Source organism: Radiomyces spectabilis (genome assembly GCF_025331425.1).
Source record: "Radiomyces spectabilis strain NRRL 2753 chromosome Unknown BYT42scaffold_2, whole genome shotgun sequence".
Taxonomy (NCBI): Eukaryota; Fungi; Mucoromycota; class Mucoromycetes; order Mucorales; family Radiomycetaceae; genus Radiomyces; species Radiomyces spectabilis.
Window position 1 is genome coordinate 1,908,138 of NW_026251927.1, and position 26,129 is coordinate 1,934,266.

A 26,129-nucleotide genomic window follows, 5' to 3' on the forward strand; every position below is an offset into this window, starting at 1 on the left:
CGGGCTTTTTTGCAAGTTGCAATGGGCCATGGTGATTCGCTATATTTCTTATTAAGGTTTCAGATGGTGTCTAGACTCCATCCGGACGACATAGTTTGCAAGTGAACCATGCGAGAACATTCCAAGGAGCATATCATCAAGAATAAACAAAAAGGCACCTCAGCCATGGAGATCAGAGAAAGAAAAAAAACGGATGGTCTCTTGAAGAAGGAGATCCAGAATATAAAAAGAAGGGGGAGCTGTGAGATTCAGGAAGGGGCAAGCAGGTAAACAAAAAGGAAAAAGAGGAGATGACACTTGATGAAAAAAAAAAGGAAGGTTGCCGTGATACTTAATAAACCGGGAAAAAAAATAAGGTTAGGCAATGTCATGGCAATGATCATTTTCTGAATATGATTTACAAATTGATAATTTTTGGTGTTTTATTTTTCTTCCTAAAAACAGAAATCGACACTTTCTTTTGTTTACTGATGTTGTTAATGTTGCTTTGGCTACCATATATCATGGTATCGTGGTTGAGATGTAGGGGCCCAGAAAGAAAACAGTGAAGTGCGTTCTTTTTCTATATTTAGAAAATCAAATACCTGGGTTATGTTGTTCACGCCTGGCCTTTTTTTTCAGAACCAGGAAAAAGGCCAATTTAGCTTAGCTTAGTAACTAAAGACCGAGCAGCCACTAGACTAAAAGGTCTCCAATGGTAGATGGGTCGTTTTAAACTCAAAAAGGGCAATTTCAACGAGCTCCTTCTAGACATTCAAACTCCCTCTGCTTCTGCAGCATGAAAAGGTTAGTCTTTACCGAAAATAGGTGTTTTGACCTTTTTTTTTTCTTGATTTCTTTTTGGCCTCCTTTGGATAAAAATATAAATATCTCGTCCAGGTTCTCGCCTCTCCCGTCTTCCCCTTTCTCCATTTTTGTTCTTTTTTATTCTTTTCCACTTGCAAAAAAGTCCATTGAATCGCGATGTGGAAGTATCAAGCTGCGATTCTGTCTGTCGCTGCCACGGCCTTTATGGCCCAAGCTGCCGTACCTGACACCAAATTCTCTAGCAACACGGATCCCACTCACATTGATATTCCGAACATCCAGCAAACCACTTCGCACGATCCCGCAGTGGAATGTCAATACTATCAATCCAATTTTACCATCAACAAGGCCGAATGGCCCACCAACTGGGATATTGCTACCAGCAACGGCATGAACACATCTGAAGAGTTCCAAAAACTGTATAACTCCATTGACTGGACCAAAGCACCCAACATCCCTGTGCGATCCATGACTCCCGACGGTGGTTTGAACATGCAAGGCTACGATAACGCCAAAGATCCCGATTGCTGGTGGTCCGCCAGTCAATGTGTGAAGCCCAAGATTGAAGGTGTCAATGCCGATATTTACGCTTGTCCTGAACCGGAAACGTGGGGTTTGGTAAGTTGATGGTTGATCCAATGGTGTAGTAACGGCACAATTAATTTTTTTTTTATTTTTTTTTTTGGTTAGACTTTTGATGATGGTCCCAATTGCTCTCACAATGCCTTTTACGATTATTTGGAACAAAATAACCAAAAGGCTTCCATGTTCTACATTGGTTCCAATGTCATCAACTGGCCTTACGGTGCTCTCCGCGGCTTGAAGGATGGTCACCACATCTGTGGTCACACTTGGTCTCACAAGATGATGACGACATTGACTAACCAAGAAGTGCTCGCCGAATTGTACTATACTCAAAAAGCCATCAAATACGTTACTGGTATTACTCCTCTTCACTGGCGTCCCGTAAGTCTCTTTACTCTCTTTCCTTTCATTTTTCATCTTCTTCCCTTCTCCTGTTTGAGGCACATTTTTTAGAACCCCCTCCTTTTTTTTTTATGTGGATGTGGCTAATTAGGGCTATTTTTGGTCATGTTTGTAGGCTTTGGGTGATATGGATGATCGTGTTCGATGGATTGCTACACAGTTAAACTTGACGGCTATTCTTTGGAACCTGGATACGGATGACTGGGCTGCGGGCACAACACCTGGTGTGACGGCTGATACGGTGAATGGCCACTACCAAGATTTCATTACCATGGGAAAGAACGGTAGCTTTGCCAACAGCGGTAACATTGTGTTGTCGCATGAAATTAATAACATGACGATGGATTTCGCTATCAAGCATTACCCTGAAATCAAGAATGCATACAAGCATGTCCTTGATGTAGCCACCTGCATGAATATCTCCCATCCATATCAAGAAGATATCATCACTTTCCCCAGCTTTGATCAGAGTGTCAACCAGAACATCAAATCGGCCACCGGTTCCGGTATCATGCCCGGCGCTTCAGGCACTTCCAGCGATGGTACCACCCTCACCGCCTTCAATGCTCCTCTTTTCATCGCAGCCATTTTTGGTCTCTTCGTTTTTGTTTAAAGAAGAAAAAAAAAAGGAAAAAAACAAGCATCATTCCATCTCCATTTTTGGCCTCTTTTTTTTATTCTTTTATTCTCTTATTTTTTTAATTTTCTCCATCCTTTCGCCTCCAGTGGAATCTCCAAAAAAGCGTTTCTCCATCATCCCCTACGCGTATTCTACCTATATTTTTTCATGTAAAACGAAGTAAGAAAGAAAAAAAATTGAAAGCAACATATCGAGTGGTTCGCTCAAAGATCATTCTCGTCTCCTTTTTTTTATTTTTTGTTTCTTTCCCAATTTCAAATTCTAGACAAAATCTTTTTTATTTCTATTTTTTCAATGTTTGTATGAGTTTTTACTTTTTTTCTTTTAATATACGCCTTTTTGTCAGTGGATAAGAGATGAGTAAAAGAAAAGTAAACAATAAGAACCTTAAAAAACGGTGAAAAGGAAATACTATAAAAGGCGATGCATGTATTCATCCAAATTGAACAATGCCGAAACAAATTCATGATCGTGGATCAAACTCACTGTGGATGGATGTGATTGGCTTAAATTTTTGACTTCCCCCACTGCACAAAAAAAAAAAAGAAAATTCAGCGAGACGCAACAAAAACCTGTACGCTCGAGTTTCCACTCACATAATAGATTCACACCATGGGCGGTAAGTCGTGTAAAGCCTTTATAGATGACTCACGCATCACATCTCACACTGTAATACTTTTTCAGTTCGAGTACTGCATTTACTTCGGCCGTTCATGTCGGTTTTGCCCGAGATTGCCACCCCCGATCGAAAGGTAAGGTTAAAAAAAAAGTGATGACAACCGTATTTTTGCTTCATCAAAGTACCCACGCTTACCATTGTCTGTTTGTACATGCCAGGTGCCATTCAATGAAAAGGTGCTGTGGACTGGCGGCACCTTGCTTATGTTCTTGGTCATGTCGCAAGTGCGTCTTTACGGCATTGTTTCTTCTGATTCCTCGGATCCTTTGTACTGGATGCGCGTCATTCTCGCTTCCAACCGTGGCACACTGATGGAGCTCGGTATTATGCCTGTTCTGACGTCGGGTATGATTATGCAACTTCTCGCAGGTGCCAACTTTATCAAGGTCGACTACAATTTAAAGGAAGACCGTGCTTTGTTCGCTGGAGCTCAAAAACGTAAGTGCACACACCCATGAAATACGAAAATACCATGGCAGCAAATGACCATGTCTCTGACTTTTTTTCATTTTTCTACCGGGTTCATTTCTATGGTTCTTTTTTTCTTGTTTTCTAGTTTTTGCCGTACTTATCGCGATTGGTCACGCCACTGTGTCTGTGTTGACGGGATTGTATGGCAATCCCAAAGATATTGGTGCTGGTGGTTGTTTGCTATTGATCGTGCAATTGGTGGCAGCTTGTTTGATCACGATGCTGATGGATGAAATGTTGCAAAAGGGTTACGGCTTGGGTTCGGGTATCAATCTGTTTATTGCCGCCAACATTTGTCAAACCATCATGTGGCAAGCCTTGTCGCCCAGCACTGTGAATGTCGGTCGTGGCGATGAGTACGAGGGTGCATTGATTTCATTGGTTCATTTGATGACATCCCGTCACAACAAAGCTCGCGCCTTGAAGCAAGCCTTTTATCGTGGTCACCTTCCCAATGTGATGGGTCTGTTGTCAGCCGTATTTATCTTTGGTCTGGTCGTTTACGTGCAAGGTTTCCGTGTGGAACTTCCCGTCACATCCAACCGCATGCGTAGCCAACGCGGCACCTATCCGATCAAACTGTTCTACACTTCCAGCATGCCTATCATGCTCTACTCGGCCATGATTGCCAATGTCTTCATGATCTCTCAGATGCTCTACCAGCGTTTCGGTACCAATCTTCTCGTGCGCTTGCTCGGTGTGTGGCATCCCATTGATGAATCCAATCAGTTGCTCGCTACCAACGGTGTCGCCTATTATCTTTCGGCTCCTCGCAATTTGACCCACGCCATTCTCGATCCTATTCACACCGTGATTTACATCGCCATTATGGTGACCGGTTGCGCTTTGTTATCCAAATCATGGGCCGAAATCTCGGGCTCATCGCCTCGTGCTGTGGCTCATCAGTTGAAGGAACAACAGTTGGTGATTGCTGGTTACCGTGACGCTTCCATGTACAAGGAATTGAAACGTGTTGTTCCTATTGCTGCTTCTTTCGGTGGCGCTTGTCTTGGAGCCATTTCTGTCCTGGCCGATCTCATGGGTGCTATCGGTTCCGGTACCGGCATTTTGCTCTGTGTCACCATTATCTTCCAGGTAAGGAACTGGCGTAAGTTGTATATACGAAAGTTCATGTACTCAACCTTTTTATTTTTGTATTCCAGTACTTTGAAATGTTTGTCAAGGAGCAGATGGAAAGCGGCGCTGGTCCCGAAACCATGCTCATGGGTTAATTAGGCAAAAAAAAAAAATGCAATTAGGGTTTGATTGTCATTTGCAACCATTTATTTATCAATTCTATGTGTCGCATAGGATTGAACGAATGTATAAAAAAAATTAAGAAATACTTCAATACATCTTTTTATTGACATAAATATGAGAATACAGGTACAGTAGAGGGATAGTGACAGATCAGGTGTATTATCGCACCTTCAAAGTGATTTGGGAAAAAAGACATTCCACAGGTTTTGCATCATGCCATGATCATAGATATTTTCCAACTCTTCAAAACGCAAATTTCTGCCCTCGACTTTACTGAGATCGTCCACATAAATTTTTCGTGGCTTCAAGACGTCATGGGAGTGGGCAGCAGTGGATGATACAGACCGCGGCGAGGCAGCTTTCCTTCGTCTTGATTTGTTGTCCATCGGCGTGGGTTTCGGGGCATCCTCGGCTAATATGACAATCTCGCCACAGTCCATCGCATCTTCTAAAATCTCCCATTTGATAGCTTCGTTGGTAGTAAGGCCTTGTGCCGTCAGATATAATCTAAATCGAAAAAAAAGGTTGAGACCATCCATGACATGCCCTACCATCCATGCGAGTCTTTTAGCACTTACTGGTAGATGAGAAAGCCAAAAACTACTACCGCCACTACCATGGCCAAGATACCGATGGAGCCAATAATACGATCCCGCTGTAAAATAACCTTTTTGCATGGCGTGGCCCTAGTTAATAACGCGGTCTGAGGGGAAAACCCCTTTCCCACTCCAATAACTTACAATCATAGCTTTGCGGAAACTGATTCGTTTGGGGGCGCCTGTGGCACTATCGAGAATCATAGCTTGATCTAACCCTGTTTCGATAATCATACTGCGATAGATCTGGAAACACAGGTAGGTGCCATAGATACAGAATTCACTCAGAGAGAACAGGAACAGGAAGAAGTAACGCTGATTGTTGTGCCCCACACAGCGGTTGATCCATGCACAATGGTGGTCCAGCCTACCAATGCACCCCTTGCACATTGAACAGTGTTTGGATCGAGCCGGTCTGTTTCCATTGTGCGTCATTAAACGAAATCCATGGTTACGGTGGAGCGTAGTCTTGTAGCGACTTACTTTTTTAATCGGCAAGTCCGACATTGTTTCGGTTCGTACAGAATGTAATCGTACGCGTAGTGATCTAGGTACTGCTGTACATTGTCCGCTGTAATAGTGCCTGGATCGGCAGTGCAAATGATGTAGTAGCTGATGTACAGCCAGCAGATGTGACCCGGGATCAAAACAAATCTGCGGAATAGATTTTAATCAAAGCTGGGATGGGACAGTATACGACGGGATGATCTTACCTATGCATACTCGACAGGTAAATATTAGGTATATGCGGCAGTGCAAATTTCAGGAACAATAAAATGGAAGCACCCGATAAACTGATGAAGAATATCTGCACAATTAAATCAGGCACATCAACACACCATGAATTTTCTCATTTTCTCATGCAAAAAGGTACCTGCAAGAATGGATTGCGTGATTCACAGCAATAGAACCATGCACCGTAAATCTTGTTCACGACGGTTCGTCCCAGCACACGGTGGGCTAGTCGTCTATTCAGGGGCTTTTTTTTATAGAATACGTCATTGTCGTATTCCCATCTTTTTTTCAACTTACGAAATATTTCGCGGTAACCAAGCAATGAGGATCCAGTTGAGTTTCCCCAGTACACCATGTCTACACCAACAGATTATCATTCAATTGGTTGTCCTCCACGTTACAGTGAAACCGGGTCGCAATATATAGGACTTGCCTGAATTGAGGGCTCTGTCCAAACAATAAGATAAAGACAAAGATGCTAAGCAGCACCACAAAGACCAAAAAGATGGTCAACAAGTTCTTTTTGTCTTTGGGATTAGTGTCATGAACAGGAATGCCTTTATTGTATGCATTACCATGGCTGGGTTGGATGGAGTCGCAAAACTGATTTTTTTTTTATTTCAAATTGCCATTAATAATCCTTTTTTCAACTTCAGGTGCGCATGCGTTCTCGGGGTTTTTTTTATTCGTGTTCTTTTTGAGGTTTCACCGTCGTCTTCTGTGGGCAATGGTATTAACACGAATCTGAATATCAGGATCCACAATGGCTTGTGGATTGCCAGCATCGGTGTTGGTAAACAGATTAACCGACGGTTCTATACGAAGCAAGTAATGAGACACAGTTCCGATTAAGCATTTCCAAGGCCGGTTTACCTTGTCGTGTCCGAATTTCCGCATCGCTTAATGTCATGGGAACAAAATCCATAAAATCAGGAGGCTGGATAGGCTGAACTTTGCGGAATCGCTTATAGTTAATTCCTTCGTTGGACGAATGACTGGAAGGGGCCGCTGCTGGTGGACGCACAATAGCAGCAAATTCGATGACAGAATATTGCTTCCCCGGTATGATTTCTTCTTCTTCATCATTGCCGCTTTCTGGTGCGTGTTCACTCGCTTGCGCTTCATTGTCGTTCCACAGATTCAAAGCAGAGGTGGGTATATTCGTGGTTCTTGTGTTTCTTTTGTTCTGTCTCTTTGACGCGGTCCCTCGACCGCGGGGTGTCTGGGGAAGCGCCAAAGGTGTTGTTTCTCGTGGATGACCCCTTGATTCATTGTGAGTTTCCACAGTCACTGTTTCTCTCGGTGGATCCATATCTACTGTCGTTGTAGGCAGATCAAGATCAAGGTCAATGTCAATACCGCCGGGCTCGGTGTCGGCAATAAGATGTTGTGGTGCCGTCGTTTCATGTGGTTCTTTGCTTGATAAACGAGGACGTGTTCTTCGTGTGGATGTCTCTTCTACACTGTCTTGGGGTTCCATTGTTTGCGATAAAAGAGGTTCAATATTTTGGGAGGAAAAAGGTAATTGTCGTCGCTTTTTGGACAAAGAGGCGGGGGTGGAGGAAGATGTCGCATCAAGCGCAGAGGATGAAGAAGGCTCTATTAATGGAACAGTGGTAGCAGGTGCCGGCTGAGGCGGCGATGTGTTGACAACGGCAGGAGGTGGTGAACGAGGTCCATCATCACCAATAAAATCATCAAACATATCTGCGAGACTGGCGCTTTCACGAATCAGGGAACCTTGTGTGGTAGATGGTGGGGAATGCGGTGCGGCTGGAGGAGACTGAGGTACGGCAGGCGGGGAGATCGGTGTCTGTTCCCTGGGTGCTGACGCGGCCGGAGCTTTGGGAACAGTTGGATTGCATAAGAGCGAAGTTGAACAATAGATAATGGCCCAGCCGATTTCGTCATGGGAAATAGGGCGCCGTTGACTATGTCCTTGTTACATTAGACTCCATTATATGACGATTGCAGCGTTGCAGGATTTACCACCGCTTACCGTCTCTGTAGCATGGACACGAGAGTGGCCCATCCAGGTTCTTCATCGGCTGGGGAAGGAGGTATGACGAGAATGCGGTGAGGCGCACATACTTGTTTTTCTGTATAGTTCTCTGCTGATGAGCGTAGTTTGGCTTTTCCATGGGCCATTTGTATGTTATTCACGTTTCGCTCGAACTAGAACCAAGTTTTAGTCGAGGCGCATCAAACTTGCTTTCTCGTAGACGAACCTGGACCGAATTAAAGAACCAAAATTCCGAACTCGCAAACAGAGACTCTCGAGCGGATTGAGGAGAAAAATCAGGCGTGCCCCATGCATCATAGGTTGGATCGTGTTCGATAGGTGGAAGGATTGGTTCCGGTATTTGAAATCCGTCATCGGTCGTGGTGTCCACCATCTTTTGCAGCCATGCAGTAGAAACAATCGGTTTGAGATTCACTAGACTGATCAACACTTTGCTCGTCACTCGCAAGGCCGTCACATACATATGTGTACACTCGGACCGCCACTTGTCAGACACTTTCACGCCTATGGAGATGCATCAACAGCACGTTCCCGATCGTCAGCTCAAACATGCAATTTTAATTTACCCAAAATGACACACTGTTCAAACAGCTTTTTCTTCTCGGCACTTTTAAGCGAATCACGGAAAAGCACAATAGGTTCCCATCGAAGTCTGATATTTTTAGTATTAGCACATATTGATCCGCTTTTTTATGTCGTCATCATAGCTTACCGCATCAGCGAGTTGAGTGTACCGAATTTGATGATATCGAGTTCGTTCACATTGACATCTTCTGTCACACGCCTCTCATTAATAAAGGTACCATATTTCGACGAATCGTGAACCTTGATGCAAGGCCGATGATTTATGCTGATCTGCCATCGTCATAAAAAAAAAATAAGGTTTTCATCAGCATACAAGGTAAAAATACTGAATTATTATTGGTCGAAGGTTTGTACCGTGTCTTCGTAAGTGGTGGTTTCCACAGAAATGGAAGCATGTTGTCGGCTAACCGATTTGTCGTGAGCCAGCTTAATGTCAGTATCTATTCTCGCAATGACCGTTGAAATTAATTTCGTGCGAAAACGGTTCCGGTGGATCGTTACCTTTTCGACCGACCGTGTAAGTTTTGCCCGGCCGCAGCAGGGTTTTATGCGCGGTGTCTGCGTGTGTAGTTTAGATACTGTATTTTTTTGTTCCCAATGGAACCTCGGCAGCTCACCTCTTCCTCGCTCAATTCGGTAAAGAAACCACATGACACTCCATGCGCCGCTGATCAAAAAAGCATCGTGAGCCCTTTTACCAAAGCCATTCCCTAAGAAGTTGTCATCCATGTAAGCAGTCACGGCTGCGGGTTTTCGATTGGATAAAAACCGCCATATGTGAAAGGTGCAGGTGTGTGTCTTTTTTGATTCCGAACGTACAGCGATATGGATTCCAAAGTGGAAGGACAGCGTCAGCAAGCTTTGGAAAAGGCGCGACGAAAGATTTATGAAGAATCGGAAAGAGAACGAGCCAAGATTGCCAAGGTACAGTGCGCTGGACGAGTGGGATTCAACTGCATGAACTGCAAACTCATCGATGGATCGTTAGCAAAATGAAGTGAGAGTTGGATCGGATAAATTTGCAGCAGCAAAAAGCGATATAGAATCGCAACTGAGAAGCAGCACCATTGGTCTGACCGAACTGAGGGATTATCGAAAAATCCGAGAAAACCTGGAAGAGCAACAACAACGAGAGGCGGCCAAGACAGCACCACTAGGGTATTCCATCAATGGCATCATTGGATGAACGAATGATAGATCTGTGTTGATTGACCAGTGAGTTTATAGGGAAGAAAAGAAGAAGAAAAAGAAAAAGAAACAGGTCATGAAATTATCATTTGCCGGTGAGGAGGAAGACGAGGAAGGGGAGAACGACCAAGGAACACCACAAGCGGATTCGGAAAATGGAGATGAATCGCCTGCGAAAAAGAAGCGCAAAATGCTAAAGGATCCGACCATTGACACGAGCTTCTTACCTGACCGTGATCGAGAGGAGGAAGAACGCCAAGTACGTGAGGAGTTACGGAAAGAATGGTTGAGAAAGCAAGAAGAGATCAAAAGTGAGTGGATTCGTGGTTTTAGCATTGCAAAACAAAGAGGTCACTCATGGGCTCCAGTGGCAATTGATTGGGTGATAAATAGACGAAAACATCAGCATTACTTATTCGTATTGGGATGGAAGTGGCCATCGTAAAGTCGTCCAGGTAAGAAAATCACCGGAGATCCCATTGGGGATGTAATGTCCTTTGCTAAGCGTGTATGTAACTAATCTTTTATGCCTTTAGTGCAAGAAAGGCGATACCATTGCCCAGTTTCTGGAAGCTTGCCGTCAGCAGTTTCCTCAACTGCGAGGCGTCAATGTCGACAATCTGCTGTATATCAAAGAAGATTTGATCATTCCCCACGTAAGTCCAAAAGACAAGGCAATGTGAATCAGCGTGGAACCAACATTTTCTTACCCCTGGACAGCATTTCACATTTTATGATTTCATCATCAACAAAACACGTGGTAAATCGGGGCCACTGTTCAGCTTTGATGTGCACGACGATATTCGTCTCGTGAATGACGCTACTATTGAAAAGGATGAGGTAAGGTTCTGCATTGCAGCGTCTTGGTGTGCTTGATGGGCTAATTTTGGATGTGCTTTTGATAGTCTCATGCCGGTAAAGTGGTGGAACGAGCATGGTATGAGCGTAACAAGCATATTTTCCCGGCCAGTCGATGGGAAGTTTTGGATATCAAGAAAGATGTAAGCATGCTATTGGATGGTAGGCTTGAATTGGAAACGGTCTTACTCATCCCTTGCTCTCTTAGTATGGCAAATATAAAATCAAGCATTAACCACGTCTCACGTTGGATTGTAAATTACCAGACCGCAATAAATTATCGTTACCACATAACTTGTTTTTCACTTTATCTTTGACGGTCAACACCTTGGCATCATGTTGGCTGTCCGTCAAGTCCATCTGGATATTTTCAATAACCCTGACGTTCATGCATATTGGCTCTAGATAATTCGAGCAAGATTGTGACGATGAATTTCGGAGGGTGACAGGAGGGAATAAAAAAAAAATTGCGCACTGACTGACAGAAGTGTATTGTACCGTCTCAACGCACATGCCTAAAGATAAGATTGATACCGAAGCGAATGAGGTACTCAAGACCCAAATCGATGCGTCGATGGGTATAGCAAGATCCATTGTCAGTTCTTGGCTTCCTCCACCCAAGCCAGGAGAAAAGCTGGAAGACGACGAGGACGACGAAGAAACATATAAACGATATTCCACCGGTCGCCCAGACAGGTAAAAGAAAAAGAAGCTCGATCGTACATGGGATTGTCAGCTCATATGAATGTCCGATCATGTGTTTGTAAAGATTGGGACTTGGAGCAAAGTATTTGTCACATGCTGAAGCAATGAACAATGCGACAGGTGGCGCCATGTCCAAGCAAGAGCTGGAGTTGAAGAACAAGATTTTGAATCAGAATCGACGAGCAGCTTTTGCAAAAGACGATGCTCGGTCAACAAGCAAACGATCTAAAGGCAATGAAGGTGACGATGACGATGACGATGACGAAGAGGACTCAAGAACGACGACGGCGTCCAAGAAAAAGAAGAACAAGTTCAGCGAGCCGACCCCCGAACAAGACGCCAGGCCGACCAAGGATAAAAAGATTGGAGGTCAAGGCGATTTCTTATCGATGTATCTCAACGAGCGAGCGGCCAAGAAGAAAAAGAAACAGAAAAAGGTCTAGGCTGTTTTTTTATTCCAACTCTATACCGCCGAACCGTTCCATGGCTTGCTGTGCATAGCGTCGCGTGTAACATTGACCGGGTTGCTCATGGGGCGTCAGTGGAAGATCATACGGTAGCCGAATAGGCACTGTCAAGCATGGACCTTCTTTGGAAGAAGAGGCTGGATGAGGGTTTGGTACGGTAGAAGGCACAAGACACACCTCAGAAATCTCTTCGGTCTAGTTTATATACCATCAACATTGACACACTCCTTTTTGTTTTCTTCTAAATAACTGATATTTAATTAATACGATGCTTACCTGCCATAGACTGGGACAAATCAGGACGCCAAGTTCGTAACTTTTTATAAATAGCTGTGTCTTGTTCTTTTGATATTCTCCCCACGCAGCTCGACTCAGGTTGGCCGAAGTCAACAGATGCCACGCAATTTGAGGGTCATTATCCGGACCATACACACGTGTATAGGTCTTGATATGAGGCATCACTTTTTGTCTTCCTGCTTTTTCACTTTGCCAACGGCACAGATGCGAATCAAACCATTCCCGGCTTTGATCATAGATTTCTGTCAAAAGTAACCACCATGAAGTGTGCTTTTCGGCTACATGCATGCTGTCTTGGACCTTACCTTGTTCAAACCTTAGAAAGCCGGCGCTCGAGATAATGCCTGTGTGACTGTAGCCCAATGCATATTTTAGATGATGGCGCGAAGACCCCAATGAAGAACAAAAACTTTTACCTTTGTGCTACGTCCCGAACACTTGGGTACACACAACGGAGATGTGGCGGTCGTGCTTCCGACGCGTTGGCCGCATTGGACAATTTGGTAGCGAAATCCTTTTGGAACCATTGCTGTGTAAACTTGGCCATACTTGAACACTAGATTGATGATTGATCAGATTGGGCAATTTTGGACCTCAGGGCTTAGTTCACGTACTTGGGCGATCAAGGTTGACTCGCGGCAGCATTCAGGTGGCAATTGGACGTAATCCCTCAGGGCTCTTGAAAGACGCTCCAACCCCCATTTGGCAAACTGATGCTCTCGATGATAGCCTGGCACGGAGCCTATAAGAATGACCTTTTGATTGGCCTTAGTAAGCATGCAAGAATAATGGACAGGAACGCACCGTGATACCTTGCATTGTGACCAATCGTATAATCGCAAGGTGGCACATATATCCATTAAGGAAGGACTGTACGTCTTGAGATATTCAATGAGCTGTCGCTCAAAAGGTGATCCGTAATCTGAGTTGATCAATGTACCGGGAACCGGCGATGGTGCGTCCTCTTTCAAAGGGCAGCGAGGAGAAAGATAGATACCCTGAGTCATATCCCTACCATGCAAGCGTTTTAGGCACATTATGCTATCAGGAAAAGCATGAATTTTCATGCGCACTTACTCCCAATCCCCGCGACACATGTTGGCTGTCATGATCGCCACTTGGGCTGTTTTTGTCCCATTCTTGTTAAAGAATAGCAGCATGGCCTGGCAATATGATGTTGAGAATGATTAGAATCTATATCTCCTTGTTGCGATAATCCATACACACCTTTGTATGATGTGTACCTAAAAAAAATTAAAAAAAGATTGGTTGAATTTGTTGGCTAAAAGCAGACGTTTTTTTATGCGAATTTACCAAAGCGATTACTGAGAAATGGGCTGATCAATCGGATGTTGGGCCATTGCTTGGCGGCAGTCTATTTTTTATACCATTTTTGGTCAAAAGTGATGATCAGTGCGATGTTTGACTTTTTGGTTATCGCTCGCGTACCTTAATGGCTTGTATGCTTTCGGGGAACTTATGACCGTGAATGACAGTAATGGGAATACGATTGCGAACGCGTGGATGCACATGCGACATGAGAAATGACAGATCCACTGTAAAGTTGAGTTGCACCATGGCCTCCAGATCTTCCTATTCAAAGGTTGGAAGCCATCCTCACTGGTAGGTTGTTCGGGTTTATAATGGAACATGAAGTATTTACGTGATGCACGACATCGTGGAGTGTTACTTGTGCGCATGACAATAAACTCATTAGACCATGTATCATTGTGACGACAGGACAAGAAACTGGCGTTACCACAATCGACATTTTCAGCTTGAGATACAGCTGGAGAAGCCAACAGCCGGATTTGAGGATGAACAAAAGGAAGCACTTTTTGTTTAAACTTGTTCATTATATATACGAAATGGATGTGTGCAAGGGTTTTAATAAAGCTATACAAAAAGTAGGAAATAAACAGAGGGGCATTGTTGTTGAAGGAATAAAAAGAAAATATTGCTGGGCTGGGTTTTTTTCTGGAGTTTCGCCCTTTTTACCATGCATCGATTTTCCGTGAGTTTAGGGATGTGCCCTCTCCATCAAGAAGATGACTTGATTCATGTCCTGTACAGACCACAGTGTTTCCAATTACGTAGCCCCAGTCTACGAGATCTTCTCCTTGTTGAGGACAGAATCGGTCACATTCGTACGCTTGGCCCGACGCCGTTAAAACGTGGATCCGGGTGTCACTGACGGCCCGAATCGGCCGACCGCCGTAAAGTACGGACAGAGAATCAAGGGTATCTGGAGAGGTAGGTTTTTTTTCAATGTCCATCGTGTTCTTGTGGAAACGGAATTCGTGGTCAGAGGGGCCGTAATGTTGCAGGGTATAGTTGGGAACGCCATCGATCATGACGGTGCGTCGCTTTAAATTTTTTTGCTCCTTCTCAATGTCTCTGTCGAATCGTGAGTTGATGGTGGTCTCTGATCCAAACGACACGGATTTCTTGGTGCCTGAAGTTGGGGAGATCGGTGATGCTTCGGCGAGAATGGCTCGTGTGTCGATGGTGCCGTTGCGAATGGTATTACGAATGGTGAGTGGGTCCTGGGTCAGTTCGTCATCTTCTTGATCGGATACATCAGGAGACAGTTCACGGTCACCAGGTAAGGCACTGTTGGCGATGTGGTGGGTAGGAAAAACGGGTTCACCGAGGGTATTGATTGGTTGTAATCGCAGCATTTGTTTCTTCTTTTCCTTCTTCTTTTTCTTCTCCGCATTATCCTTTTTCTTTTTCCCCTTTTCATCGGAAGGAGAGTTGATGAATGGAGCTTTTTTTTTTAAATTAAAAAAATCGTTCTTAATCAGATGGATTAAAAAAAAATCACTCGGAAAATCCGCATGCTTACTGTGCAACGTCCATGATGGATCCACTGCTTTTCGAATCAAATCTTTGACAAGTGGTAATAACTCGATTACCTATATCAATAAATCTGCAAGTCAGATGATACCATCCAAATAAAGAAACACAAGAACACCAGAAGCAAGGGCAGGAAAAAAAAAAGGCACAGGTCAAGGAAAAAAAAATGGACCCTTTCATCTCCGCTTGGTGGGTGTGTATGTGTGTTGGCCTCTGCTTCCCAAATACTTACAAACCAGCTGTGATCGGAGAGCGAACGCAGATCGCGCACCTATCAAGAATTTTTTTAAAGGAACTTGGTTTATCATATGAAAAAAGGAAACCCAGTTCGCCTTTCAACGTACTGTGTTGAGTCGATTGAACTTCAAGATTTCCAGATCGCTTTGGATCTGTTCGTCTGACCACGATCGGTCATGGCCGATGCGTTCGACAACGATGGTTACAGGCTACAATGGGGGTGGAAAATGGTTGGGTCAGTACGATAAGTTCTTGTTGGAAAAACAACAAGACTTTTTTGGACCGCAGTCGGCTGTTTACCAGTGAATCGGGAAGGATGGGAAAATCGTGTAAAGAACCACCTATGCCATAGGAAATTTTTTGCATTTTTCCGTTAACTTGGTTTTTGACCCAATCGTTGTAGCACGTTTTCGTTGTGTCTGTGCTGAATTTATTTTTCTGGCTCTCTCTCTCTCTCACGCACGCACTTGGTTCGTGGAGGATGGATGGCTTACCGTTAGTCGTAGGTGAAAAGGCGTTCATTAGATAACTTTGTAATAAAGAGGGCGGATTCAGTGTCGTCATGCTTTGTAAGATAATATAAAAAAAAAAGCAGTAAAGAAGAGGAAAAGAAACGACAATTTTGTTCGCCTGAAACTTCTGCTGGATGGAAAAGGAGGCGCGCGTGACTATGGAATTTTCTGTCCTAACAGATCTTCCAGACGTCAGAACCGATGGCTCTCGAACTAAGCTGGGTTAAGACTTATAACTAAAAAAAAAAAAGTCAACGAATACGCACTTTCCCAAATGACGCTGCTTGTACTTCAATAACATGGTCGGTTCACCGTAGGACGAGATAAATTCTATGGATTCGATGCAGATCACTCCGGCACCTCAATCGGAGATACAACCTTTTCGTGTTCAGGAGGTCCGCCTTTGGTTCCATCACAATCAACAAACCAAGACTCAATGCACAAATCCTAATGTGCCAAGTGAAAAACAGCATATGCTCTTTATAGCCAAAAGCCAAGAGTTGCTTATTTTTTAAATAGATTAGACTAAACACTAACAAGGTGCCTGTCGATCGGATATTGAACTGCTTGGCTGAAAGACCTACCTAATAACCTGTGTATAGATTTCGCCAACAAACGGTCAGCGCCAAATATAGTGATTGTCTTGGCTGAAAATTTTCTCTTTCTACCTTGTTGGATTCTGCACTTCTCATTCGCTCCGGAGCTTTGAATAATGTGTAACCAAAACTGAGGTCAAATGACGAACAGACATCCTGCTGATTTGAATTTTCATGCAAAAACGGCGCCTACATGCTTGCTACTAGTTAGATCACTCATTGCATGTTGCGAATCAAGAATAAGCAACGTTTAACATTGTTACATCAGTGAAAGACAAACATTGGCTGGGTCACGGTTACTTTTTGACTCGCGTTTGAATGACAGATTGGCAGGCATTCTTTCCACGAAAGGTTAATCAGATCATTTCATTTTTGCAACCAATCAATGGCTTCATTTGGGTGTCATTGTAACCCCTTTGCTCCGATGATGATGATGATTGATTATCCCAATTTTAGCTTTTTTCCCTTTCCTTGAAATGATTGCCGTGAACTTGGTCCAATTTATGTCAATGAATTTCTTTTTACAGATTATCCACCTACCCCAATCCATCAACCTGGCCCTTTTTCCAAAATAATGAAACGTTATGGTTTTTTCACGACGATCTCTGCCAACAACCCACGAATCCTATGATCAGAAACGATATCTTCGAAAACCTGAAAATAATCTCCACCACAATCATAATTTGCTACTCCATCCGATGCGATAAACTGCCGCGGAAATGGAAAACAACCAAGTTATGATACGTTTTTTCATGACAACTTGAAAGCCGCCGTTCCTGGTTGCATCGCCGAACACTATTTATTCTTCACAACGATTGGCTTTGCATTACCAGCGTCAGTCTTTGCTGTATCTTGCATCGTGTATACTGTAGTCATACGAATTTGTTACTCCCACAGCTGTTACTGTCAGATAGTGTTCCTGCTTGGTGAGACGATAGATGGGGCTGTCACTGATCACCAGCGATTTGGCGGTGCGATAAGGTCGCTCACTATTTATTGATCCAAGTAACATAACCTGACTGGGCAATCCACTCTACAATACTGGATTCTAGCAATACTTGTAAGCTATGTAGTTTATTTGATCCGTTGCATGTTTTCTAAACTAAGCACTACAAACAACATTAAACAATAAACAATGCATTATTGGCGCACCATCCGTTTTGCTTGCGCGTACCAAGAGACGTGAAAGACCACCACCAATCCCCATTTTGAGGATTTTCGGATACATTTTCAGAGATGGAAATTTTTGTGTATAGAGAAAACGAGAGGACTACCCTTTATACTAGGGAAATTCATAGTATGAAACCACAGTCGAGGACAGAGAAAAGGAAGAAAAGGGAAAAAGGCCAATGGTTGGTGCACGCAAATAGTCTCGACTTATGCTCGAATTTAACGCTCTAACGACAAACGATTCAATGAATAAAAAGCCTTCCTTTTCAAATCGTACCTTGACCATTTTAAAGCATGCTGCATTACATTATTTGGGAAAGGCTTGCCTCAAGCACCGCCCTGTTCAGCTTTCTTACATATCATAAAGATATCATTTAACAATTACCGACTAGTGTAAAAATGAAGACGAGACGACTGGATACATCATAATTTATTGCAGATACAAAAAGTCCAGAACAAAAATACACTGTGAATTGAAAATAATGAATATTCAATGAAATTAATGGCGACAGTGCGACACTTTAGTTTTTATTCAGGGGCAATTCTCCCCGTCATCCTTCGTCATTTGACATGATTGGTGCCTGTCATTTTACATGTGTTTCGCAACGCAGGCAGTCGAATTAAAAACCATGCGGGACGTCATTTAAATAGACAATATGGCTTGGGCAGGACATGTTAATCTTGTTAAACAACAACAAAGTTGAGCGCAACGTTTTCTACAGTGCTTGAGCCGAGGTGTCCCGTGAGAGAATAAGGTTGGAATTCGCAAGTAAATCCCCGCACCTGAGCATAAGAATGGCCATGCGGGGAACGGAAATCAAACTCAGATAGCTTCAAACACAAAAGCGATTTCCCATCCTTGCTTGCTCTAGTCTCCTGAAATCTGAACAAAAATGATGAGCAGATTTATAATGATTCATACAATATTTGAAAGAGGCTTACTAATTTCCTCCGGACACATATGCTCATAGAGACAACTTTTTTATGAGGTTATGCAAACACATTCAAAGGAAAAACATATTCACGGAGCGCAATAACCTCTTAGTCATTGAAAATTCGGAGCCTGCGTGGGTATTTATTGCCTTAAAAAACCTGAACATTGCCTTCTTTATCGTACTTTACTCGACCCTCTCAACCCATGTCTTCTCTTCCATACCCTATCCGTTTGCCCGCTTTGGCCGATGCTCAGCTCACCCGCGTGGGTCAAAAGTCGCCCGAAGACATCGTGGTCGTTTCCGCTGTGCGCACGGCCATGACCAAAGGTCGCAAAGGCGGTTTCAAGGATACCTTGGCTGATGGTACGTTGGCTCGAACCATGGCAACGATAAATTCAGTAATAATTTACATTTTTCTTCCCTGTTATATAGAGTTATTGGCCAACGTGCTCAAGGCCCTTCTTACCAAGACTGGCATTGATCCCGCTCTGGTTCAAGACATTGTGGTTGGCAATGTCGCTGCCAAGGCCGGTTTAGCCACGCCAGCTCGCATGGCGGCCTTGTATGCTGGTTTCCCTGAAAGTACATCAGTGGCTACCTTGAATCGTCAGTGCTCTTCCGGATTGCAAGCATGTGTTCAGATTGCCACGGCTATTCAAGCCGGCCTGATTGATATTGGTATCGGCGCTGGTGTTGAGTCCATGACTCACGATTACTTTAGCCGCGAAGTAAAGGTCAGCGAAAAGCTCGCAAGTACATCGGCTGCAGCCAACGATTGTAAACTGCCCATGGGCTTGACATCGGAGAATGTTGCAACGGAATACGGCATCACTCGCGAGGAACAGGATGCTTTTTCGGTAGATTCTCATAAAAAGGCCGCCGCTGCACAGGCCGCCGGGTGGTTCAAGGAAGAAATTGTGCCTGTGGAGGCGACTATTGTGGACAAGGACGGTAACAGCAAGACTATCGTGGTCGATCAGGATGAAGGCATTCGTGCCAATTCGTCATTGGAAGGTCTGGCCAAGCTGAAGCCAGTTTTCAAGAAAGACGGCAGCACCACCGCCGGCAATGCTTCGCAGATTTCAGATGGTGCGGCCGCGGTGCTTTTGATGAAACGCAAAACTGCCTTGGCACTCAAGTTGCCCATACTTGGCAAGTATGTCACAGCATGCTCGGTGGGTGTGCCTCCTCACGTAATGGGCATCGGCCCAGCTTACGCTATTCCTGTCGTTTTGGAGCGTGCCGGATTAGGCATCAATGATGTCGATATCTACGAGATCAACGAAGCGTTTGCATCTCAAGCCCTTTACACCGTCAAGGCCCTTGGCATTCCTCACGAAAAAGTCAACCCCAAGGGTGGAGCCATCGCCCTCGGCCATCCCTTGGGTTGCACTGGCGCACGACAGGTCGCCACGCTGTTCCCCGAATTGCATAGAACCGACAAACGTATCGGTATTACCAGGTAAGACCCAAACGGATATACCCTCTTCCGAATCCAAAACTCAACCCTACTTTCTCTTTTCTTTTCCACAATAACAGCATGTGCGTGGGTACCGGTATTGGTATGGCCGCTATTTGGGAACGCGAATAAAAATGGTACCAAGAGAAAATATAAAGAAAAAAAGAGAGAACTAATACCACGTAACATGCACTCTCCTGTATTTATACACGAACTGTAAACACCACGCCAACGCTGGCAATCCCAATTGACCCCGCACAATAAAAAAAAACCTTGTATATCTCCAAATCTAAGACATATCGTCTCATGGAAAATTTTGTGAATAGAAACATTTTTCCTGTGATCAAAAAGATTAGGGGAATCACGTAATGGCTTCAAAAAGGTTGATTATGTCAACAGTATGTACAAATAGAAAAGAGTGATTTACATAAAGAGGGAGTTACATAAAGAGGGAGTTACATAAAGAGGGTTGGTTATAGAATTTCTTTGAAAAGTTTGGCCGTTTGAATTCCTTGAGCAAAGTCAAGCATCATGATTCGTCGATCCTGTCCTGCACTAAAGGGTGATTGATTATGAGAAATCAATTTGTCATGACCCTGGTCCCATCTCTGGATATTTACCTGACAATCTTTGTACGACTCAGTAGCACATTGAAGATCCAGCTTGAATGGCCACTTTGGAAACTAAGTAGACATGCTCCAGTTTTGGTATCCCATACACGCAACGTACGGTCATAACTGCCGCTCACAAGTTTTCCCTACAAAATAATGACACCAGTAAATAAACAGCATCTTACAACCCTGTGTTCTCCATAATAATAACAAGAATGCTTACGTCGAAACAGTCCATAGTGCGTATCAAATTCATGTGACCGCTCATCGTCATTAGACATTCACCGGTTTCGGGATCCCACACACGAATTTGGCTGTCTTGGCCTCCACTGTAAATCCTTTCCCCATCATAACGAACACAAGCAAGACCGTAGGTGTGGCCCTTCATGGTTCGCAAACACTGACCCGTTGTAATGTCCCACACTTTGAGCGTCGAATCACCGGAAGCGGAGATCACGCGACGATCATCCAGGGGTTCCAGTGCATTGACAGACCCAGTATGGCCTGTGAGTTGGCGTAATTCCCGGCCTGTCTTGTCCCACACACGGATGGTGTGGTCACGCGAAGACGTAACGATGTAATCCTGGATGACGCATACATCCAATACGCCGTGACCATGGCCTCGAAATGTCAGCAGGAGACGGCAATCGGGTAGACTCCAAATTTTGCAAGTAGCATCGGACGATCCCGTCAACAAGATACTGTAGTCACGCGAAGCTCGCATACAGAGCACACTACCAGTGTGGCCACTGTCGAAACGAGTACACTGGCCTGTTTGCAGGTCCCAAATGCAGATCGCCCTGTCCCGACTCCCACTTGCCACCTTGTTAGGCCCCACCCACGCAAGACAATAGATGTTGTCTTGATGTCCTTTGAAATACCGCGTGGCCACCTCGCCTCGAAGCCATCGCCGTTGCACTACACACTGATCTCGATACGCTTGATAAAAGTTGAAAGACTTGGATGTGGGGAAAAAGTCCGCAAAGAACAGCGACTGCCACAAATGGTTGTCAAAACAGAGACGCCGAAAATGGTGCGATGTACAGGAAAGTTGGATGATATCACGGCAGTTCAGATGATACAGGATGTGATGAACCAGCTCGGCAGGTAACGTTGTCAAAGAGACTGCCAAAAACAGAATCAGAAAAGAAAACACAAGCTTTTCGGGTCAATACAATTCCAGTTTCATAGGGCTTGACGTAACTGCTAGACTTACTGGTGCATGCGACAAGGGAGGATTCAGATGACGTTCTCCGTTGTTTTAAGCGCGAAAAGATGTTGGCAGACGTAGCAAATCGTTTTTTTAACGGTTCTGACGACACGGAGGAAGATGATCGACGTCGACCGCCGTAAGAGTTGAGACACTTGGCCACCGCCGTGCCATCTTTCTTGGTAACAATGGCAACATAGGTGGGAACGTTTTCTTTATCACGTTGATATTGTGATGGAGAAGGTATAAACAAACTAGTCAAGTTGAATCGGGTCATACTCAAAGCATTGAAAGTTGAAAATAAAAGAAAGAAGCAGGGGGTGAAATGACCATCAGCGATCGTTTTTTTCTTTTTTCCCTTTTTATTTTTCTTTCGTTTTCTTTTGGGTCTTTTTATAGCCCACATCATCTGTTCGTTCAAACCTTCCCCGCACTTTTCAGATCTTCCCATAAACTCAGACCGCGGTGACCTCTGTATTTTTTATTTTTTATTTTTTACCCCATTTCTCCACAAGACCCGAAATAGTGAAATAAATGCCGCTTCTGATATGCTAAACTTTTTTCAAAGTAGCTCATGACGTTCCGCTATTGTACCACGAACTTTTTTCCCCCTGTCGGCACCTGACAATCAGTCGCCACCAATTGTCCAATCACAATTCAAGATTTTGAAACATCGTTCAAGCGGAAACGGTTCCAAGCAAAAAGCCTGTGATGGCTGCTCTGGTGTGAGACAAGGTTAACCCGCCGCCTGTTGCTTTTGGTATAGGTTCGTCAAGCTTTGTGTTTTTTCTTCCATTAAACGCTAGAAGATGGCTCACTTTCAAGTGTTGTTATCAGCCGAAACACTCTCATCCTCTGAAATATATCGTAAACCAACCAGATTCCATGTCCTCTTTCTCTCCTTCCCGCGGTTGGGACTGCTTTTCCTGACTCCAACCGCACCGTTTCCGACACTTTTATATACCTTTTTTTCCCCTCATTTTTTCCTTTTCGGTACACATTCTCATTGGAGAGACGGAAAGCTATGATGTTCAAGGTATATCCCAAAAACTATATTTCGTTATTGTTTGAAACTCAACAATAGCTCTCCTGACAAATAGCGGGCCTTGACAACGACCACGGCCAAGTCGAAAACCATTCTTTCAGGCATTCAGCCCACCGGCATTCCGCATCTCGGCAACTACCTTGGGGCAGTCAATAACTGGGTCCGACTTCAGGATGTTGATCCTGTTACGCAAGTGAAACCCGTTAACTATTACATGATTGTCGACCTTCATGCCATCACGATGCCTCAACGCCCTGACGAACTTCGTGCTTCCAAATTTGATATGGCCACGGCATTACTGGCATGCGGTATCGACCCAGAACAAAGCGCGTTATTCGAACAAAGTCGGGTACGAGCGCATTCGGAACTGGCCTGGATTCTCAACTGTATTACCCCGGTGGGCTGGCTTGGTCGTATGACACAGTGGAAGGTACTCGCATTGCCTTTTTTCATTCACGCTTATGCCAACCAGTTCCTGTCCTCACGATTTCTCTTCTACAACTAGAGCAAAATGGATGTTTCTCGAGAGAAAAGTATCTCACATGCTCAGATTCTGGCCGACGAATCGCTCACGTCCGGGTTGCGAATGGGATTGTTTGACTACCCGGTGCTGATGGCCGCTGATATTCTGTTATACAAGTAATGTATTTCTTTGCAGCCTACGCATGGGAATGGCTTTGGATTGACCAGGGGGCTTGCCAGGGCCACTCATGTTCCTGTAGGCGAAGATCAAACGCAGCATCTTGAATTAGCGCGCGATATTGCCAAGTTGTTCAACACAACGTTCAAGACTCGACTATTCCCCAAACCTACTGGCATCATCCGTAAGTTTTCCTAATAGCCCAATCCAAACAAATTGGCCATATTTTTCTCATATAATCATTTCCCGGTCCGCTTACAGCCCCGTCAACCAAACGAGTCATGTCGTTGCGGGATCCACAAGTAAAAATGTCGAAATCCGATCCATCTGATTCGTCACGCATCAATTTAACGGACACACCGTCTGTGATTCAGTCTAAAATTCGTCGTGCTACCACGGATGGCGTCCGCGGTATTTCGTATGATCCTAAAGAGCGACCGGGAGTCGCCAATCTAGTTGATATTCTCGCCGCGGTTCGTGACATTTCCGCGGACCAAGTTATCCAATCGGTGGCGGATGTGCAGAGCACCAAAGTTTTTAAAGATATGGTGGCCGAAGCTCTCATTGAAAAGTTGGTCCCCATTCAAAAAGACATTGAGCGACTGAGAAATGATCGAGGTTATGTGGAACAAGTCTTGCAGGCCGGTGCACAAAAGGCAAATGCTGTCGCCAATGAGAACATAGAACAGGTTTATAAAGCAGTGGGGTTACGGTGATAAAAAGGAAACACATTTGGTTTTACTGTATATTAAAATCTTTGGAGAGTTATGCACGCTAAATCCATGTGCACGGTCTCTGATTAGCTATCATAAAAAGCAAAAACAGTACACTTGATTGGGCACCGATGTGTGTAAAACAAAAAAACAAAAACCTGTTCTCCAAGTCTTTTTAACCTAATATGTGTTTGATGATGATGATGTGCATATTCAATCACATGGATCGCTGCCAATTGGTTAAAAAGTCAAGTGTGTTTGTGTGTGTGTGTGTGCCTGCTCTTCTTTTTTTGAACAAAAGAGAAAGGAAGATGTCTTTGGCTTCTTTTACTTTCATTCATATTCGATAACTGATAATAGTTTTTTCACTTCAACTGCCCGTTTTTTTATATGTTGTCTTAGACGAATGTACATGGTTTGATTGTGTCTTTTGTCATTCCTCATCATCAGAGCACGCAGATCAATTCAATTTGGAGATCCACTTTTTACATGTTAAAAACCTGTTTGCAAGTCCATGGTGCCTGAAGCATAGCTGGAATATGATCTGACATAAGATCGAACGTAATCCTGAAGACACAAGCTTGGGCACCGAGTTTGAGCATGTATCACGGCACGAATATGGCACTTTTATTTATCATCAAATAATTTTTTTTCAGTACTAGATGGCCCACATGTTTTGTAAACATTGATAAAGTCGATTTTCTTATCAGTCTTGGGTGGAGGATTCTTCTTCGAAAAAGCTATTTATTTACCATGCATTATGGCAATTTCGAAGTCAGCAACGCCACCGTCATAACAGCCCAAAAGCACCTTTGAAAGAAACAATCAACGTCTGGAATTCAAACGAGTGTCCTTTCCAGCTACTAGAATACTCCATGAACTCATTAAATCCAGCACGTTACCTGTCTTCAACGTCTGGAGGCTTATCGACTGAAGCTCCATTGGCGTGAGCAACGCTCTGATCCCACAAAATTTCGAGCCATTCGCTTGAGACGAATGATGGGAAAGCATGGCTGTCACATGCAGGATTTTCGTGGTTTAATTGCCGAATCCATCAAATAAAAGTGATCCATAATAAAAAAAAATGATTCTTTGCTCTCTTTCTATTCTTGATGGATTTAACCTCTTGATTTCACTACGATTGGAGCTGGTCATCATACTTAAATTCCCTTACCCCTTCGGATTGTTTTTCCCGTCATCTGAATCAATCGACATGGAAGCAGAAGCTCAGAAATGCATATGAGACCACAGAAGTAACAGCTTTAGCCAATGATAATACAAAGAACGCACTGCGGATCTTGGCAAGAAGGTTTAACATAGCCCGAGTCTCGCTTCGGATGTGACTCGCTTGCTGAACGATCGCAAACATCACTTGTACAGCATCGATAATACATCGAGAAAAGATGAACCCTTCTTAGTTCCAGTCATCGAACCGCACCTCATGTTGCTCTCCATATCTCTGCAGCTCAATGTCAAAATTTTTCTTTTCTCCAGTCGTGCCCACACACGCGTCTTTGGCAACGGAGACTGCTGGATCAGAATTTTCCATAACGTCAGTTCATTTACAGGTATTGTAAAAACATATCCATGTTTCATGTATACCTGCTAAATAACGACATATCTAGGAGAAAGCACCTTTATTCCTCTTGGTCCGCAGCAAAATCGTCTGAGAAAAACAACGTCCATGCTTTCTGTGCATACAACAGGACCTCACAGTCATCTTCCGGTGGCTCAAGTGCGAAGTACAACAAGCCGAAAAGACAAAATGCCAGCAGTCATCCTCAGCTCCAAATATTGTTTGAAACTCTGACCACATTTTTCGAAACATACCTTGAAGGCAGGGT

General features: G+C 44.0%; 11 protein-coding genes across 11 annotated transcripts; 6 read left to right on the forward strand and 5 right to left on the reverse strand.

Moving 5' to 3' along the window:
* Positions 1-1,011: 1,011 nt before the first annotated feature.
* Positions 1,012-2,407, forward strand: BYT42DRAFT_490249 (uncharacterized protein; the record flags this gene model as incomplete). Its single annotated transcript, XM_051563992.1, has 3 exons — positions 1,012-1,425; positions 1,498-1,773; positions 1,910-2,407. The coding sequence occupies 3 exons, from the start codon at positions 1,012-1,014 to the stop codon at positions 2,405-2,407; spliced, it is 1,188 nt and encodes a 395-aa protein (XP_051427416.1).
* Positions 2,408-2,792: 385 nt separating this feature from the next.
* Positions 2,793-4,938, forward strand: BYT42DRAFT_526994 (SecY subunit domain-containing protein). The gene is made up of 5 exons (XM_051565354.1): positions 2,793-3,053; positions 3,119-3,186; positions 3,272-3,551; positions 3,670-4,679; positions 4,748-4,938. The coding sequence occupies exons 1-5, from the start codon at positions 3,047-3,049 to the stop codon at positions 4,814-4,816; spliced, it is 1,434 nt and encodes a 477-aa protein (XP_051427417.1). The 5' UTR covers positions 2,793-3,046; the 3' UTR covers positions 4,817-4,938.
* BYT42DRAFT_556962 (DHHC palmitoyltransferase-domain-containing protein) lies at positions 4,939-6,773 on the reverse strand. Its single transcript, XM_051566845.1, has 9 exons — positions 6,751-6,773; positions 6,609-6,694; positions 6,473-6,532; positions 6,315-6,408; positions 6,154-6,248; positions 5,924-6,094; positions 5,585-5,855; positions 5,423-5,511; positions 4,939-5,351 (listed from the first exon to the last, which is right to left on the reverse strand). Exons 1-9 carry the CDS (start codon positions 6,751-6,753, stop codon positions 5,015-5,017), a joined length of 1,206 nt encoding a protein of 401 aa, XP_051427418.1. The 5' UTR covers positions 6,754-6,773; the 3' UTR covers positions 4,939-5,014.
* BYT42DRAFT_196579 (uncharacterized protein) lies at positions 6,531-8,515 on the reverse strand. The gene is made up of 3 exons (XM_051562493.1): positions 8,404-8,515; positions 8,165-8,350; positions 6,531-8,106 (listed from the first exon to the last, which is right to left on the reverse strand). Exons 2-3 carry the CDS (start codon positions 8,314-8,316, stop codon positions 6,978-6,980), a joined length of 1,281 nt encoding a protein of 426 aa, XP_051427419.1. The 5' UTR covers positions 8,317-8,350; positions 8,404-8,515; the 3' UTR covers positions 6,531-6,977.
* A 939-nt stretch (positions 8,516-9,454) lies between these two features.
* Positions 9,455-11,318, forward strand: BYT42DRAFT_556979 (FAM50A protein). The gene is made up of 8 exons (XM_051566846.1): positions 9,455-9,707; positions 9,772-9,941; positions 10,011-10,282; positions 10,365-10,426; positions 10,508-10,627; positions 10,692-10,811; positions 10,877-10,972; positions 11,038-11,318. Exons 1-8 carry the CDS (start codon positions 9,609-9,611, stop codon positions 11,062-11,064), a joined length of 966 nt encoding a protein of 321 aa, XP_051427420.1. The 5' UTR covers positions 9,455-9,608; the 3' UTR covers positions 11,065-11,318.
* A 28-nt stretch (positions 11,319-11,346) lies between these two features.
* On the forward strand, positions 11,347-11,719 carry BYT42DRAFT_483325 (uncharacterized protein; the record flags this gene model as incomplete). Its single annotated transcript, XM_051563715.1, has 2 exons — positions 11,347-11,525; positions 11,599-11,719. Coding segments are annotated over 2 exons (300 nt in total), but the record flags the coding sequence as incomplete, so codon positions are not given.
* Positions 11,720-11,825: 106 nt separating this feature from the next.
* Positions 11,826-14,180, reverse strand: BYT42DRAFT_196386 (tyrosyl-DNA phosphodiesterase I). Its single transcript, XM_051562491.1, has 11 exons — positions 13,962-14,180; positions 13,748-13,891; positions 13,613-13,673; positions 13,526-13,542; positions 13,376-13,461; positions 13,111-13,309; positions 12,913-13,053; positions 12,715-12,854; positions 12,604-12,650; positions 12,278-12,540; positions 11,826-12,196 (listed from the first exon to the last, which is right to left on the reverse strand). The coding sequence occupies exons 1-11, from the start codon at positions 14,067-14,069 to the stop codon at positions 11,987-11,989; spliced, it is 1,416 nt and encodes a 471-aa protein (XP_051427422.1). The 5' UTR covers positions 14,070-14,180; the 3' UTR covers positions 11,826-11,986.
* Positions 14,181-14,318: 138 nt separating this feature from the next.
* Positions 14,319-15,958, reverse strand: BYT42DRAFT_543024 (uncharacterized protein; the record flags this gene model as incomplete). The annotated part of the gene is made up of 7 exons (XM_051565651.1): positions 14,319-14,363; positions 14,392-15,068; positions 15,147-15,216; positions 15,390-15,428; positions 15,502-15,603; positions 15,695-15,735; positions 15,889-15,958. The coding sequence occupies 7 exons, from the start codon at positions 15,956-15,958 to the stop codon at positions 14,319-14,321; spliced, it is 1,044 nt and encodes a 347-aa protein (XP_051427423.1).
* Positions 15,959-18,810: 2,852 nt separating this feature from the next.
* Positions 18,811-20,198, forward strand: BYT42DRAFT_543025 (Thiolase, N-terminal domain-containing protein; the record flags this gene model as incomplete). Its single annotated transcript, XM_051565652.1, has 3 exons — positions 18,811-18,970; positions 19,040-20,069; positions 20,147-20,198. 3 exons carry the CDS (start codon positions 18,811-18,813, stop codon positions 20,196-20,198), a joined length of 1,242 nt encoding a protein of 413 aa, XP_051427424.1.
* A 341-nt stretch (positions 20,199-20,539) lies between these two features.
* Positions 20,540-21,584, reverse strand: BYT42DRAFT_489296 (WD40-repeat-containing domain protein; the record flags this gene model as incomplete). The annotated part of the gene is made up of 3 exons (XM_051563929.1): positions 20,540-20,621; positions 20,687-20,823; positions 20,901-21,584. Coding segments are annotated over 3 exons (903 nt in total), but the record flags the coding sequence as incomplete, so codon positions are not given.
* An 896-nt stretch (positions 21,585-22,480) lies between these two features.
* Positions 22,481-24,377, forward strand: BYT42DRAFT_557032 (tryptophanyl-tRNA synthetase). Its single transcript, XM_051566847.1, has 5 exons — positions 22,481-22,923; positions 22,988-23,362; positions 23,438-23,571; positions 23,635-23,756; positions 23,834-24,377. The coding sequence occupies exons 1-5, from the start codon at positions 22,912-22,914 to the stop codon at positions 24,286-24,288; spliced, it is 1,098 nt and encodes a 365-aa protein (XP_051427426.1). The 5' UTR covers positions 22,481-22,911; the 3' UTR covers positions 24,289-24,377.
* The last annotated feature ends 1,752 nt before the right edge of the window (positions 24,378-26,129 follow it).

Coding starts and splice junctions, on each gene's coding strand:
- BYT42DRAFT_526994 (XM_051565354.1), top strand. Junction 3,552..3,669: donor GTTCGCTGGAGCTCAAAAAC/GTAAGTGCACAC, acceptor CTTGTTTTCTAG/TTTTTGCCGTACTTATCGCG. Junction 4,680..4,747: donor GTGTCACCATTATCTTCCAG/GTAAGGAACTGG, acceptor TTTGTATTCCAG/TACTTTGAAATGTTTGTCAA.
- BYT42DRAFT_556962 (XM_051566845.1), bottom strand. Junction 6,249..6,314: donor CACGCAATCCATTCTTGCAG/GTACCTTTTTGC, acceptor TTAATTGTGCAG/ATATTCTTCATCAGTTTATC. Junction 5,512..5,584: donor GTTTCCGCAAAGCTATGATT/GTAAGTTATTGG, acceptor CCATGCAAAAAG/GTTATTTTACAGCGGGATCG.
- BYT42DRAFT_196579 (XM_051562493.1), bottom strand. CDS start 8,316: ATGGAAAAGCCAAACTACGCTCATCAGCAGAGAACTATACAGAAAAAC. Junction 8,107..8,164: donor TACAGAGACGGTAAGCGGTG/GTAAATCCTGCA, acceptor ACAAGGACATAG/TCAACGGCGCCCTATTTCCC.
- BYT42DRAFT_556979 (XM_051566846.1), top strand. CDS start 9,609: ATGGATTCCAAAGTGGAAGGACAGCGTCAGCAAGCTTTGGAAAAGGCG. Junction 10,427..10,507: donor GCCATCGTAAAGTCGTCCAG/GTAAGAAAATCA, acceptor TTATGCCTTTAG/TGCAAGAAAGGCGATACCAT. Junction 10,628..10,691: donor AAGATTTGATCATTCCCCAC/GTAAGTCCAAAA, acceptor ACCCCTGGACAG/CATTTCACATTTTATGATTT.
- BYT42DRAFT_196386 (XM_051562491.1), bottom strand. CDS start 14,069: ATGTCGATTGTGGTAACGCCAGTTTCTTGTCCTGTCGTCACAATGATA. Junction 13,310..13,375: donor ATGTGTCGCGGGGATTGGGA/GTAAGTGCGCAT, acceptor CTTGCATGGTAG/GGATATGACTCAGGGTATCT. Junction 13,054..13,110: donor ACGATTGGTCACAATGCAAG/GTATCACGGTGC, acceptor GCCAATCAAAAG/GTCATTCTTATAGGCTCCGT.
- BYT42DRAFT_557032 (XM_051566847.1), top strand. Junction 23,572..23,634: donor GCTGATATTCTGTTATACAA/GTAATGTATTTC, acceptor GGGGCTTGCCAG/GGCCACTCATGTTCCTGTAG. Junction 23,757..23,833: donor CAAACCTACTGGCATCATCC/GTAAGTTTTCCT, acceptor GTCCGCTTACAG/CCCCGTCAACCAAACGAGTC.